The sequence below is a fragment of the Amphiura filiformis genome, chromosome 12 (assembly GCF_039555335.1).
Source record: "Amphiura filiformis chromosome 12, Afil_fr2py, whole genome shotgun sequence".
Classification (NCBI taxonomy): Eukaryota; Metazoa; Echinodermata; class Ophiuroidea; order Amphilepidida; family Amphiuridae; genus Amphiura; species Amphiura filiformis.
Genome location: NC_092639.1, coordinates 61,749,326 through 61,770,796, shown reverse-complemented (window position 1 = coordinate 61,770,796; position 21,471 = coordinate 61,749,326). Strand labels below are relative to the sequence as shown.

At 36.6% G+C, this 21,471-nt stretch overlaps 1 protein-coding gene across 1 annotated transcript in view; it reads left to right on the top strand.

Annotated features, from left to right (window-relative positions):
• Positions 1 to 21,471, top strand: part of LOC140166983 (tenascin-X-like) — an 85,455-nt gene that overhangs the window by 54,554 nt on the left and 9,430 nt on the right. The window contains exons 41-57 of the mRNA XM_072190464.1: positions 122 to 394; positions 1,026 to 1,304; positions 2,727 to 3,020; positions 3,581 to 3,835; positions 5,019 to 5,203; positions 6,086 to 6,224; positions 9,186 to 9,452; positions 11,195 to 11,482; positions 12,047 to 12,307; positions 12,834 to 13,148; positions 13,609 to 13,778; positions 14,350 to 14,449; positions 14,896 to 14,993; positions 15,559 to 15,739; positions 16,741 to 17,049; positions 17,261 to 17,530; positions 21,134 to 21,457. Coding sequence (XP_072046565.1) covers positions 122 to 394; positions 1,026 to 1,304; positions 2,727 to 3,020; positions 3,581 to 3,835; positions 5,019 to 5,203; positions 6,086 to 6,224; positions 9,186 to 9,452; positions 11,195 to 11,482; positions 12,047 to 12,307; positions 12,834 to 13,148; positions 13,609 to 13,778; positions 14,350 to 14,449; positions 14,896 to 14,993; positions 15,559 to 15,739; positions 16,741 to 17,049; positions 17,261 to 17,530; positions 21,134 to 21,457 — 4,008 coding nt within the window. The remainder of the gene's footprint in view (positions 1 to 121; positions 395 to 1,025; positions 1,305 to 2,726; positions 3,021 to 3,580; positions 3,836 to 5,018; positions 5,204 to 6,085; positions 6,225 to 9,185; positions 9,453 to 11,194; positions 11,483 to 12,046; positions 12,308 to 12,833; positions 13,149 to 13,608; positions 13,779 to 14,349; positions 14,450 to 14,895; positions 14,994 to 15,558; positions 15,740 to 16,740; positions 17,050 to 17,260; positions 17,531 to 21,133; positions 21,458 to 21,471) is intronic.

The following is a 21,471-nucleotide window of genomic DNA, read 5'->3' as shown; positions in this document are numbered from 1 at the left end:
TTATTTTAAGTCCTCAGCAAATAAGGACTGTAAGTTTGGGTACACCGACAACATGCGGGTATAGCCGTATTTGTGTACAAATATATAGCCTTCTAGTTCATTATTATTTTGCGATATCTAGTTCTCAATCCACCAGGGGATATATTCCTCAACCGAGCGACATCATCCACACTTGACATTGGCTGGGGACCTGCAGAAAACTCTGTCAGTGAATATGAGATCACCTACAGCAACGGAGGAACGTTCGGCCCGTTCAGCAGAAGCCCTCAGGATCGGCGTTTGCAACTGGAAGATCTGAGCCCAGGCACAGAGTATGAGTTTAGTGTTGTTAATACAATTGGCGAAGGAGATCTGAAGACTGATAGTGAACCGTCTACTGCTAGCTTTACTACAAGTAAGTTTAAATTACACACAAAGTTAGAAAAATGCAGTAATAATCCATGAATACTACCTACTGATTGGTTAGATGAAGACTTTTATGATTTGTTGAGCCAATCAGCAACATGGTAAGTAAGAATGGTGGTAGGGCTAATAAGGATTGAGCTTAAAATTTTAGAAGCTGTATTTTCATTGGTCACACAGATGAACATATTGCATAATTAACCAATAAGAAATGCTGTAAGAAAGGCAATAGTTCTCTGGGGGTTAGTCTGATTTGAAATATAGCTCAAGCCTAATCCTCTATAGTTTCGCCTAACTGATGAAATATAGCTCAATCCTAACCCTCTATAGTTTGGCCTAACTGATGACATATAGCTCAATCCTAATTCTACATAGTTTGGCCTAACTGATGACATATAGCTCAATCCTAAATAGTTTGACCTAACTGGATATAGAAGTCAATTTTTTATGTTTGGCCAAATTTTAGGAAAGGGGGCCAAAAACATACTTATTTAGTGTGTGATATTTGTGTGCTGGGACAATTATTAAAATTACAAGGATCTGATTACTACATATCTGACATTTTAAGAAAAAAAAATCAAAAATGTTACAATATTGCTGTTAAACTTTCTCGTCATCTCTAGGGAGTGCTGTTCTTACCATACTGGCTACTGATTCCCCTATGGACACTGTCAATGTACAATGGACAGAGGAAGTTGGCAACTTTGATACGTACCTGCTGCATGTCATCGACACCAATCAGGGAAGCACCCAGGAGATCGTACGCACCACTGCCCCTGACGTTGGTAGTGGAGATGTACTAGCAATCAACAATCTTATACCAGGCACATTATATCGTCTAGAGTTGTATACTAAGAATGACGAGGTGGAGGAATTGTCAGATATTGAAGAGATTATCACGGGTAGGTATTTTGCAACATTGAGTTTTCATTACGATGGATGGAATTTTTCACACTGAAAAAACCTAAAACAAAAGAGAAAAAAAGTGAAAGTGAAATTTGTTTTAGGTGTGTTTCATTGTTTTTTTAGTAATATATATCAAGTACCTATTGTCTGCTATAATGAAGACAGTAATATCCATAAAAATCCCTTTCAGTGTGATTAAATCCATTTCAGTGGGATTAATGAATGGCCCAAAACAATGATTGTTTCAGTCCATTTCTAAGTGTGGTTGGACAATGGTCTTTTCTATTGAGTTTATTTCAAATTGAGTGTGATTTTGAATATTTTACTTTCATTGTTACATTTCTCTGTACACAAGTTTAAAAGACCAAACAACAAATCAGCTAATTATAGTAAAACGTCACCACTTGGGTGGCAATGAATGTGCTATTCCAGTTGAACTCCATACACCCACTATGGAAGACATGATCTTAATCTTCCACATAGGGAATGTGAATTTCAACATGTATACACTCCCTGTGAAAATAATAAGGTCTTCCATAACAGTTAAAATCCATAAACTCCCTATGGAAGACATGACCTTAATCTCCCACACAACGGGTGTCGATTTCAAATGGAATCACTCATTCAGGTAATATATTTGAAACTCCCAGTGTGGAAGATTTGAGGTTATGCCTTCCATAGGGGTTGTAAGGATTACAACTGGAATAGCTCATTGATTGAATTCATTAGAGTTTTACTCTATGTTCTCATATTAGGAAACGAATGAATACAGCGTGGCGTGGCGGGAGTTGGCATTCCTGGTTATGGAATGCAATTATGTGCAAATCTAAAATGGCACATTGCTTATTTGACTCTACTTGGTGGTTCATATCAAATTTGATTGACCAATCATATAGTGTATGAAGTGCAGAATCCATCCCAGTGTATAATTGGTAATGGCCTCAATGTTTCAAACAAACTTGAGAATATTGGCATTCATTGGTGTCTGAGGGCTATTTAGAATATGCTGTGCAAATGGAAAGATATAAGTGCTGACATTTGAAGTTGTCTGTGAAAAGTGAGTTCTAAAGATGATTGTGTTGTTGTTTTTTTGATCTGCCATCTTAGTCCCCAGTTGGATAAAAAAACGGTGTGTTGTGTTGTTGCAGGACCCCAGATTCATGAAACACAAATGGGGGGAGGTGCTGTGTTATGAATGGGTTAACAACTTTCAGTATGGCTGTTGGGATGTATTGGTATACCCTTTGGAGTCTTTCCAGCCCAGCCTTTCTGATTTCAAAATTTATAAGACCCTACTTAGGTAGGGTGTGTATGTGAGAGAGAGGGAGTGTATACAATTACATGCATGTGAGGTGGGGTGTGAGAAGGGGTGTGTTGTGTTGTGTTATTCGAATTAATTTTTTTTTTACATGCAACAGACCCAGCACCACCTCAAAAGCTTCAGCTTACCAGTAACACTTTCAGCACCCTCAACCTACAATGGGATGCTCCATTGCAAGGTGGATGGGATGGATTTGAGATCAGCTATGATTACGTCATTCCCTTCAACTCGCCTATTGGCCTTACACCCAGTCCTACCAACATCCTAGAAACGGCCATCGCATTAGAAGGACTGCTTCCTAGCAAAGAATTCATGGTGCGAGTGCGTACCTTCAGACAATTAGGTGTCGAAATACGCTACAGCGAATACATTGAGATGAATTTTTCTACATGTAAGTCTCTTCGGCCCAAAATATTGCTTGCTTGTCCTAGCCCGACCGACCCTAATTCTGTAATTTTGAAAAAGAATTTTTTGATATCCTGAAAAGTTTTAAGGCAGTTAAGCAGTACAGTGTAGAAATGTCACAATGTACACATTGAGGCATATGCATGTTTTGGCTATGACCTTTTTTAAGAATTATAAAAAAGCTGGACTGAATGAGCAAGAATTCAGAATTGTTTATAAATGTCATAAAATTATGAAAGAAGATGAAATTTGCAGCTGATTTTGAAATATCAATATGGCCTATTAAACTTATCCATACTCTTAAAAAGTGTTATGCATAATATTTATATATAATTGCTAGTTATAATGTGGTGCATCACTCTCAGGCATCTCGGATTTGTTATATTCGTACTTTCAGTACTTGTTAATGTACACGAATAGTATTACTTTTGCTTTTCTGTTTATATGAGATTGGTTGATAAATATTCATTAATATTAGTAACTTTATTTATTATCTTCTTGGAGTTTGAAACAGTTCTGACATGTACCAAATATATTCATTTCCAGTGGAGGGTGCCGAGGGCAAACTTATCATCAGAAACGTCACTGAGACAACGATTGACGTTCTGTGGACCCCAATCTCAGGAGCTGAACGGTACAATATCCAGCTGCGTAATATCAACAATAATAATGTGATTGTATATCCCAATTCTTTCATGGGTAACACTGCCTTGTTGGAAGATCTTGTGTCTGGTGCTGTATATAAAGTACAATTCATAGCTATCAATATCGATGGTGGCGACACCCAAGTCCAAGCTACAAGTGAGTAGACAGTTTTCAATTCCTGAGTTTTGCATTGTCCTTGTTTTTAATCACCATGCATTGCATCAGTTTTTCTCAGTAATTTTTCACCAAACAATATCTCTACTATAATCTGGATGAGATGTGGACGAACTAGCATTTTTAAGACTGTAATCTTGGAAGTATAAGCTTGCACTTGTTAAGGGGGCTGTCATTTTCTTCGGAAGGGGGAGTCATATAATTTTTAGACCAAAAATAGGGGGGGTTATAAAATTATTAAGGGCTGGTGACTCAAAATTTGTGCACGCTACACACGCATTATTTTAACTTACAATCACAATGTGTGCACACTATTTAGTTATATAATGGCAAATTTTTATGTGCTTCACGCACCTTTTTCACCTGTCACTTAAATTTGTGATGTACTCTGAACACTTTCTTCACACTCAAGTTTTTGCATACTCCGCGCCTTAGTTCCGGCAATGAATAATTTGTGGAAGAGGCGTGTCAGAAAAAATTCGAACCAAGATAGGGGTGTCATAAAAAAAAAGAGCAAACGATAGGGGGTTATAAAAGATTGACTCCCAGTCAACGACATATTCATGACCCCCTTCCGAAGAAAATGACACCCTAAAGCTATATTTCCATAAAAATAGTATTTCTATGTTACGCCTTTTGATCCCCGCACCGCCATGTACGTATAGTGTTCTGAAGATCAGCGTAGTGGCGTTTGACTAATATTTTGATTGTATTAACTCGGAATCTCGGATTTTGTCAAAACTACAGCACCTAAAGTCTCAATTTTTCCAGCATATGTTGGTTTACAAATATACATTACAATTTTGTAAAAAACAGAATTTTGACCAATATTGCAGGCATCCTCCTCAGGAAATGTTACAATATGGCTTTACGTCAGATGTCATCAAAAGTCCTTTAGAGTTCCTTTTGTGAATGCAGTCATTAGCATTTCACACACCAATTAATATTACATTATGCAGGTTCAGTGATTATTTTCTCTCACACAGAACTTATTCTCATTAATAAGGATGGCATTGACTTTTTCTTAAATCTGATTCAAGATTTAGACCATGCACCTATCTGCAAAGTGAGAGATTAAAGTCATTGCATCTGAGGTCTTCTGTATCTGAACGGAACCATGACTAAATGTCAATATGTCACTGGTTATCATCTTGTTTGATTTCAGTTCCACCTCCAGTGGATGGTCTGACCCGCATCCAGAGATCCATAGACTCCATAACGCTAGGCTGGAATGGACTAGATGGTGGCAGTGAGGGTGAGGCAACAGGATTTATTGTGCGGTACTCCCCAAGACCTGATGGTGGCCCGCCATATCAGGAGATACCTAACCCTACTGGGGAAAATACTGAGGTGAGTGAACTTAGAATGTTCATATAAAATGCAAAGGGCTTGAAGCTTTAGGATATATATATGTGGTACTACTCCAGATCCGATGGTGTCCCGCCATATCAGGAGATACCTAAACCTGCTGGGGAAAATACTGAGGTGAGTGGACTTAGAGAATGTTGATATGAAATGTAAAGGGCTTGAAGTTTAGGATTTATTGTGTGTGTCTCCCCCAGAACTGATGGTGCCTCACCATGTCACCAAGAAGTGTAATTTAGCAAAATGTTAATAAAATTCACATTGATCTATAAATAATCATTGTTTAGGCCTAGGAACTGTTCACAACTAATATTAGCAGTCAATTACCATTCCATAATATCAGCAAACCTGCTGTCAGCTGAGATGCCATTTTGAACAACAGATTGCAAGATTCATAGAGTGCAAAGTTCAATAGCAAACATTCTTAATTTTGAACTGTCTCATAATATAGGGACAATAAGGGATGCAATATAAAAGATGCGATAGTTATCCTCCACATTAGAGCCTTTGCTTGCATGCAGGGGGATAATCAAAATACTGCACACGAGTGATGGCACAATTAATTGACCAATTAAGTGACAGGATTACCTAAGGAATATATTACCTAAGGTATAATAATACCTCCAACCCGATAGTGTCCCTCCATATGCCTTAATTCTGCTGGAGAAAATTCTGAGGTAAGTGAACTTAGGGATTGGTCATATGAAATGCAATGGGGATGTATTTTGTGGTAATTCACCAAGAGCTTATTGTCTGTACCTCTCAAGAATGGAACTTTTCAGTTAGTTAGATACAGTTAGTATTAAAATGTCTTTTTGAAACATTTTGTATACAACAAATTATGGAATATCTTTTATCCTTTGCCAGGTTACCATTACCCTCACCAACCTGCTGATAGACCAGCAGTATGTCTTCACAATCGTGGCATACACAGAGTACACAGGTATCGACGATGGAGTCGTACGTCGAGAGCTTAGCGACGAGTTTAAGTATTCGGTCACAACACGTAAGTTACATACGGACAGGCACTATTTGCAGGTGTTGAATAAAACAACACATAAATCAAATTGATGTATTGATGTCTTCCCTAGATATTGTATGGCTTTCAACTGGAATAGCCCATTATGCAATCTGGAAGTATACTATCTTCAAGATGATATAAGAACTTGTTTCAACTAGTGGGTCTGGCCAGACACACAGTTGCGTTTTGATGGGACCAGGGTCAAGCAAATTGTCCAAGCCAGGCTTTAAAGCCACTATAAGGATGCTGGCCTGTGTTACGAGAAAAGAAAGAAATTTGACATTCTTATTCCATGCCCCGGTACAGACTGTCTAGAGGGACATTGGATCTCAACTATTGCCCAAAATATGTTATTGATCTTTTTGTCTCGCCTGAAAGTAGGAAACTATATAATCACTTTTTCAGTGATAGATGGCTGTATGTATGGATGGCTGTATGTGACACATTCATTTTTGTTTGAAGGTTTGATTGAATACTCTCAAGTGCATAGTTCAAATCCTATTGCAACCATTATTATGTTTTGATTTATCCAATTGTGTGAAAATATTGATCCAAAGCATAACAATGATAAAATTGGATGCTTTACACCCGATATTTATTGGTCTTGCTATGAGCTTTAAAATAATGGACTCAACTAGAGCTATGTCTTGTCTAATATTTCATAACTCATAGCTTGACCAATAAATATGAGCTCCATTGAACCAATTTTATATTAAACTTGGACCATAGCTGCACTAAGGGTACACACATGTATTGGTGGTATCAAATGTCACATATAGAGGTCAAAGGTCAACTTTATCAAAAATAATTGATAATATTGTAAAAATAATTGATAAATTCGACATAAACAAAGGTGGAGGCCATGACAATATTGGCAATCTAATCATTAAAAAAGTGTGTAATGAAATTGCCAAACCTCTTAATATGATACCGTATTTAATTTGTCTATATCTACTGGGATTGTTCCTGATAAATTAAAAATAGCAAAAGTCATACCATTATACAAAAAAGATGATGCTGAGGCATTCTCAAACTATCGTCCAGTTTCTCTCCTACCGTGTTTTTCAAAAATTCTTGAAAGGTTGGTTTTTAACAGATGTACGGATTACATTGACAATAAGCAAATCCTTAACCCCAAACAATTTGGCTTTTCGGTCAAAACATTCCACCTTTATGGCTATAGAGCAAATGGTAGACAAAGTTACTGCAGCAGTTGAAAGAAACGAAACAACTATTGGAATATTTCTGGACTTATCAAAAGCCTTTGATACAATCGATCATAACATACTCTTACATAAATTAGAACACTATGGCTTTCGTGGTATTGTGTTAGAATGGTTCAGAAATTATCTAAGTAACAGAAAACAATATGTTTATTATAATTCTTATGAATCAGAATCACACGATATTATATGTGGTGTTCCACAAGGATCAATCCTGGGGCCACTTCTATTTATACTCTATGTTAATGATATAACTAATGCATCTAAAGTACTCGAATTCGTCCTTTTTGCAGACGATACTACCATTTTATACTCCCATAAAAACGTAGAACGCCAGACAAACCTTGTTAATGAAGAGTTAAAAGAAGTAAGCAATTTGTTTAAAGCTAATAAATTGTCAATTAATGCTACCAAAACAAATTACATAATACTTGGCACACCCAAAATGACATCAATGAATCAGGACCTGCAAATCACACTAGATCACACGGCTTTAGAAAGAGTGCATCAAAGTAAATTCCTTGGTGTACTAATAGACGAATGTCTCACTTGGAAATGTCACATAGATTGCGTATCTAGAACAATTTCAAGAAATGTCGGTGTCATGAATAAATTGAAACATTTTGTTCCAAGTCGTATTTTATTTACACTTTACTGTACGTTAATATGGCCTTATTTGAATTATGGAGTACTTTTATGGGGAAATACATGTAAAACTTACTTAAATAAAATTGTAAAAAATCAAAAATGGGCTATTAGAACGGTGGCAAACGTTCACTATAGAGACCACACAGTGCCATTGTTTGCTAATTATAACATATTAAAAGTTGAAGATATGTACACACTGGAATTAGGTACATTCATGTTCAGGCACTCTATAAATGAGCTGCCCTGTTCATTTGATAATTATTTTACCAAACGTTCTGGCATACATAACTACAAGACACGATTTGTAAATGACCTAAATCTAACCAAAAAAGTCTTTTCTGATCATGCCATACGTACAAGAGGTCCCATTCTTTGGAATTCTTTAGATAAAAATCTGAAAGCTTCAAAATCTGTTAAACATTTCCGTAATCAATTCAAAACAAACTGATCTCTAAATATAATTAATCTTTTCTGTGAGCACACCCCCCCCCTTCCCTTGTCTTTTGGTTATGTTATGTAATGTTGATTTATTTTGTTAATTTCATTTGATTTCAGGGAAAGGCTAACTTTCAGACCTTTTTGGTCTTCCAGCCTTTTCCTCCATATATACCGTGTTTATATATGTATTGTTTGTAATGTCTTTGATTTTTATGGAAATTAAATATGAATATGAATGAATATGAATATAAACATTTCAAATGCAATTGCAACCAAACTTTGACCATAGCTACACTATAGGAACTTTAATGTAATGGTCGTGTTCAAGGTCACACACTGAGGTCAAAGGTCATGTATAGTCAACTTGTAAAATAGGCTGAAAATGAAAACAAATACTATGCCTGTTGTTTATTCCTATGTCCTCAGAGGACCGCCATCCCTAGAAATAGTGAAAGCAGGTGGTTGCAAAAGCAGGCGAGACTTGTGGTTCGAGAATGGCTTTGTTTGTAGTACTACTGCATAGCAATTAGTACGCAGTTAATAATTTATCAATTGATAAATATACCTACATGTATATAATTCAGGCTACTCCAGGTTAAAGAAACTATAAATCACCATTTTCTACAATTATTTTCAGATGACCTGAACCCTGCCCAAGTTCAAATCACTGAAGTTTACAAGGACTACGTTTGCTTCAGATGGGGCGGCACAGATTCTGATGTTGCTACGCATTTTGAGCTGAGTATAATAGATGTTGACAATGCTGTGCCTCAAGTCCAACGATTTGACATCAATGTTGCCACATTGGAGTACTGCTTTAGAAATCTACAACCTGGAACACTGTACGATCTAGAAGTCATTGTCTTGGGAGCTCAAGAACTTGGAACAGAACGATTTAGGACCAGTAAGTTTGTGGGATGATAATACTTTCAAGTTGGTTGTGATTATGGCTATAATTAAGTGATTAAAACTAATAAAACTAACACATCTGTCACAATATCCCTATGGGTACTAATGCCTTTCTTACAGTGCCCATGATTGGTTAATTACATGATATCATCATCTGAGTAACCAATCAGAATAGAGCTTTTAAACATCTTAGCAATTATTAGTTTAATCCCTTCAGTCCTACTGACTATTCTTACCATGTCTCTGATTATCTTAATACCTGATAGCTCTCTGCAAAAACAATCAAAAGTTTGGCTACTGAAATTTTACCACACAAGTGTGTGTGGCAGAGTCACAAATCTTGGGCTAAAGAAAATATTTATCTAGGCTTTATTTTTGTTAAAAATAATAGATTGATCGATTTATTGGGAAGGTGAAAGCCCAACACAGTTTTTGGTGACTTTGGTTTGAGAGTTGTTTTTAGGTAATTTGGGTCGCTGATTTCAAATATAGCATTAGTTTTTGCATATCACGTCAAATTTTCACTCTATGGTATACCCCCGCTTATATGAGATGGTGTATTGCCCGGGTCCATAAAGTTACTAAATCACATGAACCCAATGCCTTATTCTAGTCATTCTGAACCAGAGCATAATATTTTGTATACCTGTAAGTTTTCTAATTGATGTTTTGAAATCTGATTGTATAACAATTAAAAGCAGACAAGATTCCATGTGTTTCAGAGCTCCATTATGTGGTGCAAAGCATCATGGGAAGGTATGATTGTCTGCTATTAAGCTGTATTTATCAGTCCAATTCCACTTAATGTACAATATTTTTAAGACAAATGCAACAAGTATAACTCATCCTGTCCTTGCTTATTAAACATATGTGTTCTAAATAGTAATTCATGAAATTTCACCATTTGTCATAGAAAAAAAACTTGACCTGATAGGGAAAAACTGATGCCATATTTGAAATCAGCGACCCCAAATTAGTTAAAGACAACTCTTAAGTCCAAGTCACCAGAAAAAAAGTTAAATTTTGTTGGCCAGTGTTATTGGAAATTGATTGATCAATAATTTTTATTGTCAAACTTTTGTCAATTTTTGAAACAGTATTGCGATTGATTGATTAATTAGGAAGGTGACTTCTAATCGCTTGATTAGATTATTGGAAATTGATTGATCAATAATTTTCATTTGGTATCGCTGAATGATACAATTGATCAGATTAATTATAAAATTTATTGAGAAGGTGAATTCTAATCTGTATTTAAGAAAAATATACTAAAAATTTAAACATGTGTTTGAATTGGCAGCTCTGAACATTAGCTTTACTCTCTGAAGAAGTTTTTTGTCCATTGTATTTACAGAAGAGGATAATAAAAAATGAAAGAAATATAGAAAAATTATAGAAAAAATGTTTATTTTATTACTACACTCCCAGATTCCTATTGCTGCCGATCCCAGAGGATCACTGCTGCCCAGCTACTTTATGGCTACGTATACACTAGAGTAAAATCCAGTGCCAGTGTGTACTGTATTATGTGATTCTGATGTGAGTATCAGTGTTCCTCTGGAAGTGGCAGCAATGTGTGTATCTAGTAGTGTATGTATAGTGCTGATGGGTTGGCGCTAAGATGCTATGTATAGGCCTAACCTTGAAGACATCCCAAGAAACGTGGTTCATATACTCAGATCCTTAATTCAGTTTTCACTAATACCTAATCTTCCCTTTTTTATTTCAAATCCACAGATGCTTGTCTCCCACAAAATCTGAGAGAAGTGGTTTCATTCCAGTGCTCAATAACCATTGCATGGGACCCCGCAGACGGCCAAGCTGATGCATATAGAGTATACTACAGGAAGACTGACCCACCAGGTCAAGATCTTGTACTTGCAGTTAACGTCTATCCTGGCCAGGCGTTGACATACACCTTAGAGAGTTTGGATGCAGAGACTGGTTATGAGTTCCGTGTGGAGACTGTTGCCGGGGGCGAACTGCAAGAAGTCAGTGATGCAGCAGTTACTGTGGTGTACACAGGTGCGTACATGTTCATGCATCAAAGTTTATTGTGAAGTTTTTAATGTATTTATTGTTTGATAGAATTATCACTTGATTTTAAGATTTTTTCCAAGCAAACCAGGGATAATTATTGTTGTATCTTTTATGCAACTTAAATTCTCCAGAACTGAAGCACAAAAACTATTGAGCTGTATGTGTATCTTTGCACCAACATGCTTGCAATTTTGAAAAAAGGCCACTTTAAAGAACACTAATAAGAGACCACTTGACATCACTTTGATAAACCAGAACTGCAATAACATTGAGGGTGTTACATTGTTGATTCTGATTGTAAGAAATGAATTCCACAACATCATAGATTTAATCTATCACTTTCAATGCTTAGTACTTTTGGCTTAGTGACCAAATCGTTGGTCATGTGATCCAAAGGTTGCTGGTTCCAATTTAGCTGAGTGCCTATTTTAATTGTTAGAAAGAAGTTGTATTAATGTGTTTTTTTTTCTTTCATCTTTATGTATGCCAACCACTCTGGGGAGAGACAAACATTTTATGTTTAATTTTCCCCCAACCTTTTAATTCCAGACATTGAGACACTACTGGTAACCCAATTAGACAACACCTTAAATGTTTCTTGGCCATCCATTGATGCTGATTTCCTTTTGTATGAGCTGCACCACTCTCCAGAGAATGGTGATCGTCCGTCATCAATTTTTGTGCCCAGCACCACCCAGCGTATTGTGCAATTGACTGGTTTAACAGCTGGACAGCAGTACAATTTGGTGTTGAATATTGTTTCTGCAGATGGGGAGAGAGGTTTGATTGCAAAAACATGTTACACCTTGCGTAAGTATACTTTAAAGTCATTCTTATATTAACAGGCAGCTGATCCCTCTAAAACAAGGAAAAATGTAATAATTTGGGATGATATTTTTGGCAATTTTGAGTAGACATTTGCTCAAATTGTGTTGAAGAAAGTATATCACAAATAATGTGCTAACTTATTTGCCCATACCCTGGAAGCCTTAAAACGAATACAATCAATACTATACATGTAGTTCAATTTGTATGAAACATTGGGCCTTCAATTTTTTGTATTACCCTTAAAGCTTCAAAATCAGGGTCATCTGGTCGGTTTAGAAGTGACAAATATTGAACTTCTGCATGTTCTACTGGATGAACTGCACAGCCTTTTAGTTATGCATGAGGCACACATTTCTATTGCCAGCTCCTTTTGGTTCTTGTACATAAACATTAACAAGTTTATGAGTAATCTAGTGAAAAAATTGCTTTTGCCAAGCAAAATTTACATGGTCTAGTGAAACCAATTTTTAATGGCTTAATCATTATTTCTCTTTTCCTCCACCATCAGAACCACCTGCAATTCCAATTGACACACTCACAGTCACCCCATTAACTGATCAAGCACAAACTATCGTCATCGCTTTTGACATTCCATCTGACATGTTGTCTAATGCCATCGTTGAAGCTGTGCATATTCTGGCAACACCTGCTACTGCAGGTGCTGGAACTGGCAACCCTGTAGAGCTAGAATACATTGTGCCATTTGAGGCATGCCCAGAGATTCTTTTGACTGGGCTGTGTCCTGATACCTTTTATGTGATTACGATATACACGCTGTCAGGAACAAGCTTGAGTGAGCCGGTGACTACCTCCCTAACAACACGTAAGTACTAAAGAATGGACAACTTCAAATGCTGGTAGGCTTGTTGCAAACCTGGCAAATTGTCCACTTCATAGGCAAGCAGGTAAGTAGAAGTTTATAACACATCCTACGGACAAGATATATTTTTGTGAATCCCACTATATGCACACTACACAATAATATATGGGACCTGAAATAAGTACATGGCAGCCATTATGGATGTCCAGGGAAGGTGAATTTCAAAACTACTCATGAGGAATGATTATTTAAAATTTGTTCACTGATGTAAAGTGTTAATCACAACTCTACCAACAAATACTTTAAAAAATGTTTTACCCATATTTTGGGGTATTTTTATTTAAAAAAAAAACAATTTCTCCAAGGCAATGCGCACCGTAAACCAAATGCAATCGGCAGGTTTGATACATGCCATTGTTGTTTTTTTTTTGCCTTAATATGACCTACTACTTTGCTATTACAGCTCCAGCACCTGCAGGTCAGATCTCATTTGGAAAATACACAGCAACCTCCATAGAAGTATTCTGGGATGATGCTGATGATGTAGACTATACAGTAACGATTTCATACCAGACCTCATCCGGAACATTAGAAGTTATGGATCAGGTCACAGTGCCTTCTAATGATGCTAGGGTGAGTAAGGGGAGGAATTGGAAAAGTGTTGGAGTGAGGGGTAAATGAGTCATTGGATTCGATCAAAAGGGTTCAGTAAAGGTCGTATTTTGGGTTACTGCTTGTAGAGCATGGGGAGGGGGCTACTCAAGTTTGGGTTGGAATTTGAAAGTGGACCGCTTGGAATTTGAAGTGGCCCATCCATATACCAAGTAATTGGCTAAATTTAATGCAAATTGGCATTGTTTACATTTTCCTGAAATCTTTGGGAAATTAAGTTTAGCTTTATTAAGTTAAGCCAAAGTGGGCCATTTTTCTGAAAAAAATTACCCATCCATATATCAAAATTGGCCTAGAAAAGGGAGTCATTGATAAACCAAATGTGGCCCATGTGACTTTTGGTCATTTGCACTGAGTAATCCCTCCACCACTGGGTAGAGCACATACCAAGGTAGCAGATCATAATACAAATACCAAGATAAATCAATGTTCTTACAAAAGAAATGTTACATCAGAACATGATAGCTAACATGTGTCTACTCTTGATTCAATCTCTCATGGATTTGACTGACTTGTATCTTATTGTTACCAGACCTATACCTTCATGAATCTGACCCCAGGGACCTTGTACACTGTCACAGTATCAGCTTCAAGTTCCAGTTCATACTTGGACAAGAAGTCACTCAGGACACGTAAGTAATTTGCATTTCTATTCTGATAATGAGCTACTTTTGATATTTTGTGCTGAAATTAACCATCTGTCTGTCCACATGCTGTATCTCTTGAGTAGGTGAATTTGGATATTCTGTACTATGATCAGTTCGTAATAGGCAAGAATTACTGGTGTTTGGCACTGCACGAGTCAATAAAGTCATAAACAATTCACAAAAGCGCATGCCAGTCACACGATACTTAAAGCGCAGTTTTCGTTGGTGATGTGTTCAGTTGAGTGTACGACATTCCATATCAATCCATTTTATTTTGAGTCCCGTCTATTACAAGCTGATCAGAGTATAGGATAGGTATTGATTTTGTAATGTGATTAAGAAATTTAGAACATATTTAGAAAACTTGAGTTCATCTATAAAATTTAAAATGTGATTTCAATCATTTTTTTAAATTTATTTTTGCCACACAGGTCCAATATCTTTCTTTGGTTTCTTGAGGGCATCAGACATTGGTCATGATAGCATCATACTATCCTGGCCATCTGCTACAGGAGTGGATGGTTATGAGGTAAGGGTTAACACAGCACTGTCCCTTTGGCAATTGATTAGCCATTTACATTGGATATGATACTATTACTATCCATGCATGGCATTCTTGATGCTTATATCAGAATATTCTAATAGTTGTCTGATAGAGAACACCACAGAGAAAAGAACGTACCCTTTCCAGAATCCTTTGCAACATGATATATCACATACAATCACAAATAATCCAAAATACAGTATCAAACACAAACATGACCATGCAAGTACCAGAGAGCAATTCACCAGTTGGAGTTCTTATCGTCTTACTGTGGACAAACTTTGAGTTTTATTCTCCCTATCACAGACTGTTAGAGTTGTTGCCACTTAATGCAAACTCACCCTACACCGCAACTGCAAACAATGTTTATACTATTTTGTCAACCACCCAGGAGGTATGTGACCACAGTGCCTTTGTGTCTACTGTTTCTTATGAGTGTTTACTTGATATTTACAAAGGCACACAAAGTGCGGTTTGTGATGTGTTGTCTTGTCATTTCCACATTCATAATTGGCGACAAAAAGTTGATTTCCTTCTATATTGTCTTTAGGTTTGTTACTACGACGCCAAAGATCAAGAGTCCAAATCCTACGATGTACATGTCTCTTTTACCGACTCCACCATTGAATCTCTGCTTCCTGAAACCGCTTACATCTTTAGCGTGGCATCATTCATTGGCGACGGCGCTGATAGATCGACGAGTCAGAAGCTCGCACTTGTTGTAGAAACAGGTGATTGTAAAGAATGAAACATTTTTGTCCTGTTTTGGGTTATTAGGACTGTTAATATTTGACATGTTACCCAGGTAGTAAGGCTGTTTAGATCAGTTTGAAGTTGGACAAATCAAATTTCACCTTTTTATATTTCTAACAGTAGGAATTTATTAGCTTGATTTCATTGAAAACTCCATGTTTCTATCATCTATTGTTAGAACATTATTTGAAGTTTAATTATTACAACAAAGGAATTACGTAGGAAACACTAAAAAAATTTCCCCTATGTCTGCAAACTAACTTCCAAATGATTTTGCATGATCACATCACATAAACATGGGAAATGTTTTACACAGTTTTCCCAGTTGAGTGAGATATACCAGACCTAATTAATTAATAACTCTAAAGGTGTGTATCTAAAGGTTGTCAAAATGTAGAGCTTAATACATAGATTATGAAGCTTAACATATCTCATTTTGTCAAAAATTGGTAATTTGCTGGTATGTCTTCCGAGCGACGATATGTTGGACAGGGACAGGTTATAGTAAATTGTTATTCAGCTAAAATGGGCTATTCCAGTTGAAATCCATACACCCCTTATGGAATACATGACCTTAATCTTCCACACAGGGAGTGTGAATTTGTAATGGGGTTACCTGAATGGACGACTCCCTGTGTTGGAGATTAAGGTCATGTCTTTGATAGGGGGTATATGGGTTTCAACTGGAAGAGCCCAATCATAACAATATGCAATAGACCATGCAAAAAACCAATCCAAATGGAATAACAAATGAAATTGTAGGCAGAGGTTCTAAGATAGCTTAAGATGACAGAGGGACAGGTCTCTAGATTTATTCCACAACCATTCATACCTTGCTTTATTGTATTATAATGCCTGTGATACCTTACGGAGGACAGAATTTTATGTAAATGATGATGACTCTGTCATGACTGTAGTAGTATTGAATACCCTCTATAACATTATATTTTGTTGCTAATTTTCATATTCTGATTTACAGACACAGACCCAATGGTCCCGCCACCAAGAAATGTATTGGTCGGCGGCTTTGGTCCTCACAATGCAACTCTTCAATGGGATGCACCAAATAGAGATGATTATGACTACTTCCTTGTAGAGTACTTTCCAAATGATGCTGGGGTGCCAGATAGTCCCATTCTGTTACCTCGCAATCAATTTGTGGTAACAATCTCTAACCTAGTACCCTATACTGATTACGTATTTACCCTGTATACTGTGTCTAGTCTGCGTGGTAGAGCTGGACTTGATGAGACTTTGAGTGAGGCTGTGTCAGTCGCTGAAACAACAGGTTGGTACATTTTATTTCATTTTTTTGTTGCTTCTTTTAAAAATGTCATTCTTTTCTTTCTTTCTCCTTTTTATCAATTTTATCTTCCTTTCCTTTCATTTCATTTCGTTGCATTACGTTATGTTACGTTATGTTACATTATATTTTCTGTTCTGTCAGCTGGCTGGGTCACTTACCTTTAAGTGATTTTTTTTTCTGTTCTTTTTTTCAGCTCCATTTCCATTTATCATCCAGACTGTAGAAGTCACAGATACCACGATTCAGATCACATGGGGTCCCCATGAATCCCCAGCATTGGCTCGCTACGAAGTCAGCTACATACCTCAGGAGGGCTTCATCACCGATCCTATCGTTGAAGCGGGTGAGACTCGAGTGGCTCGTCTCCATAGCCTCAGACCTGATGCACCTTACCGGATTACCGTCAGCGCACTAGGAATGGTTGATGAAGTTTTAAATGTTACAATTGCAACTGTGTACACATGTGAGTAACATGGCTGCCAATTAATTGTTGATTATCAGTAGTTAAGCTGAAAACATTTATTCCTTTTTTAAGCCAAAACAAAAAGTGGGGCGCTTTAACATTTGTTTTACCAGCCAGGCTTCCTATGGGGATGACAACACAAGTTTGCTTTCAAAGGGGCTGTGAAGGGAGACATTCTATTTCAGTCCCAGAGTATGTGGCTTGGACCTCTGGTTTATCTTGACTTATGTTGATTACCCTAGTCATTTTATTACTGTGGGGCATTTTTCATTTTTCTGATGATTTTATGATATTTAAAAAAACTGCATCAGAAATAATCAGATCCTCACATAACAAATGTATAAGAGGCTATGCAATAATTATCTCCCACCCCGGATGGTGTAAGTTCAAAATGGCCTGCCAAAAAATGCTTGCCCTCTCACCTTGCAATACCAGCTAAATTATCGGCCTCTTTGATTGGTTACATAGAGGGGTAGAGGGGTATATCATATATAAAGCCAATCAGAGATATGGCAAGACTATAGTTGGTAGGGCTGAAAGGATTCAGCGTAAAAGTGCTGAGAGTTTCGAAAGCTTAATTTTGATAAGTTTTTTGGGAGTCTAACTTGTATATTTTGTTATTATGATAACAGCATTAAAAGTTCATCACCGATTAATCAATTCCCCCATGTATTTAAACAAGTATTCCTGAAAAAAATTGGTGTCAGTTCCAATTTAAAACTATTATTTTAATGTAATGTTAAAGAGAAGTTTTGCACTGCAGCACTGACAAGAACATTTAGTGATAGTTAATTTTATCATTAAATAGGCCTAATTATACACTTAGGCTACATAGGCCTGCGTGTTTTGGCGCAACGTCAGCCTTCTATTCTTCAATTTTTTTCACAGGAGGAAGATGGCGAATTTCATCATTCGATATCAGCCCTTGCAACTCCAATACAAACAGATTTTTGTTTAATTAACACTGGACATGCTGGATGTTTTTATATAAAAAATATTGTATGTGATGAAGAAGGGGGCTGGTGGTTTATTTGTGTAAAGGTCAAAATAGGATTCGGATAGGGTCAGGACTCTGTTTTGTCATCTTCCTTCTGTGGGTCTTTGAACCTGCTCATTGTCTGGTGGTTTTTTTTTTTTTTTTTTTGTAATTTTGATTTTGAAATGAAGCCTTCATCTTTGGTTCGAGTTGTATTTTTTCCTGAATGTATTTTAATGCTTTCTCTCCCCCACCAGCTCCAAGTACTAATAAAATACAAAAAACTGAAAAAGAAAGAAAGAAAAGGATGTGGACACCGTCAGTTCCCCCCGTGTATTATCCGCCGGCGCCAGTATCACGTGACTGTAGAAAAATGCTGCTGCCACCAGATATAAGTAAAACAGCGTATTACTATCAAGATTTAAGTTTCCAGTCCATCACATATAGTCCATGTCGATATTATCAAGACAGAGATAAGTGTCTGACGTCATCTGTCAGTCGTTGATGATGACTTGCAAAACCCGTCGGTAAACCGGGCCTTATTTTAAGCTTACTGTTAATTTTGCACCTTCAAACATACAAACCATCTCAAAAGTTAGGTCTTTATAGTAGGAAACTTTTTTGGGCGAAGGCACCATGTCAACAATGCCTAGAAAAGTTGCTTTTTGCCTTGTAAAAGTACGTAATTTTTCGGCACTTCCTGGTATGGTATCAGCATGGAACTCGGCCAAACCAATTCGTCCACAGTTGACTTGGCCATATGCCAATTCATGTATTCGGCCCCAAGCTAAGTCAGCCACAAACCAATTCGATATTGACCAAAAGGGATAAACGATTTAATATGTTAATGAATATATGTGGCCGTCCATCACGAAACAGCTGTAAAGACGGCTCGCGGTCAATTTTGTTTTATTTCGTGTTTAGAAAATATATCATAAGCTTTAAAATGAAAAATCATTTGACTTCAAACGATATCCAGAAGTAAAAAACAAGGGGGTTAAGTGCACAACGTACAAAAAAGTGACTATATCTCATTAACCGATGATCCTACAGATATGCGACCACTGACTTTTCTGTTCCTTTTGACATATGGCACGACTCTCTAAGATATTTGGTTAAAAATTAAAAAAAAGTGACTATATCTTATTAACCAATGATCCTATATATACAGATATGCGACCACTGACTTTTTTTTGTTCCTTATGACCAAGGGAAAAGTTTGACATATCTCACGACTCTGTAGGAAATGATGTACTTCATCATCATCATACATAATCATTTTATTTTCATTCAAATCAACATACAAAATATAAAAGACACAACATTTGAATGAGGAGATGTTCAAAAGGCCCAAAGGCCTGAAGCGAGCACCCCCTTACACTGCTTTAAGTTACAACATACAATTACACAAAGTTAACAAATAAAAGAAAAAAGAAAGAGAAGAACATGCAAAGAAAGAACCAATATAAATATTTATAACATTTCATTTAGACATTCCACAGTCCACACAAGAAATTGATAGTTGGAGTGGAGATGGGGGGGGGGGATGGGTGAGGTCATTAAATAATCCCTAAATATTAGATGTAATTTTTTATTAGACTTTTCTTTATTAGCACCCCCTTACACTGCCTTAAGTTACAACATACAATTACACAAAGTTAACAAATAAAAGAAAAAAGAAAGAGGAGAAGAACATGCAAAGAAAGAACAAATATAAATATTTATAACATTTCATATAGACATTCCACAGTCCACACAAGAAATTGATAGTTGGAGTGGAGATGGGGGGGGATGGGTGAGGTCATTAAATAATCCCTAAATATTAGATGTAATTTTTTATTAGACTTTTCTTTATTTGTAACTTAAACTGGTTTACTGATTTTGACTTGTTTTGTTCTTTATGACCAGAGGAAAAGTTCGACATATCACACGACACTTTAGGATATTTGGTTTAAAAGATAGAGGGTTATTGCACAAAGTATAACGAATTGGTTTGTGACCGAATGCAAGACATCAATTCATCTAAATATACAGATTTGGTGTAAAAACAAAATCACGAAATAGTTAAATTTGGCCAACTTTTTTTGTACATCAATATACAGGGTTCGAATTGGCATGTGGGCGATTTGGTTTGGGGCTGAATTGATGAATAGTATCGATATCGATATTGATATTTTTACAGAGCACGTGATATTTCGATATGATGATTCGAATTGTCACGTGATCGTCAAACCTGTACTAAAGGTGTCAGTTCTGCAGGAACTGACACAAAAACATCTTATGCAAAGTTACTATTAAGCCTTATTGTATCTGGTTTATATGACCAAATTGGATATTTTATTCCTTCACTCTCACTTATATTATGATTTTGTATGTATTCTAGCTTTTTGTAATTTGATGAGTGAAAATAATAAATGAATGAATGAATGAATAATGAGATAATTTTCATATTTTTTCAAATGTTTGTTTTCTTACAAATGTTTTACAGCAACATGCATCAACGTGGAGGCATTGTGGTTGTTGCTTTTCATCGAAAACCACACAAGCCGAGAACCACAAAATGCTCCTTTAAGTTACATGTTGTGCAGCATAATCTGTTGAGCAACTGCATTTGTTCTGTCTTTCAGTGAAACTTCAGGTACAATCCTTCAAAGCAATCCAGGAGACTACAAACTCAGTTTTCTTGTACTGGCCACCAGCTGTTGACCAATTACCAAATGGCCAACAGCAAATCATCAAAGATGTTGAAGGCTACTATCTATATGTGCGAAGTTACTCGGATTACCAAGGTGCAGGTGATGTGATCACAAAAGAGTTTAGCCCTCAATCTGCTTGCCCAAGTATCACGCTGAGAGGATTATATCCAGGACGTAAATATCACGTATCGCTGGTTGCTGTGGATGATGACGATAATGCAATCACTTCTCCAGCAAGTATTGTTGTTGAGACATGTAAGTGGATGCAT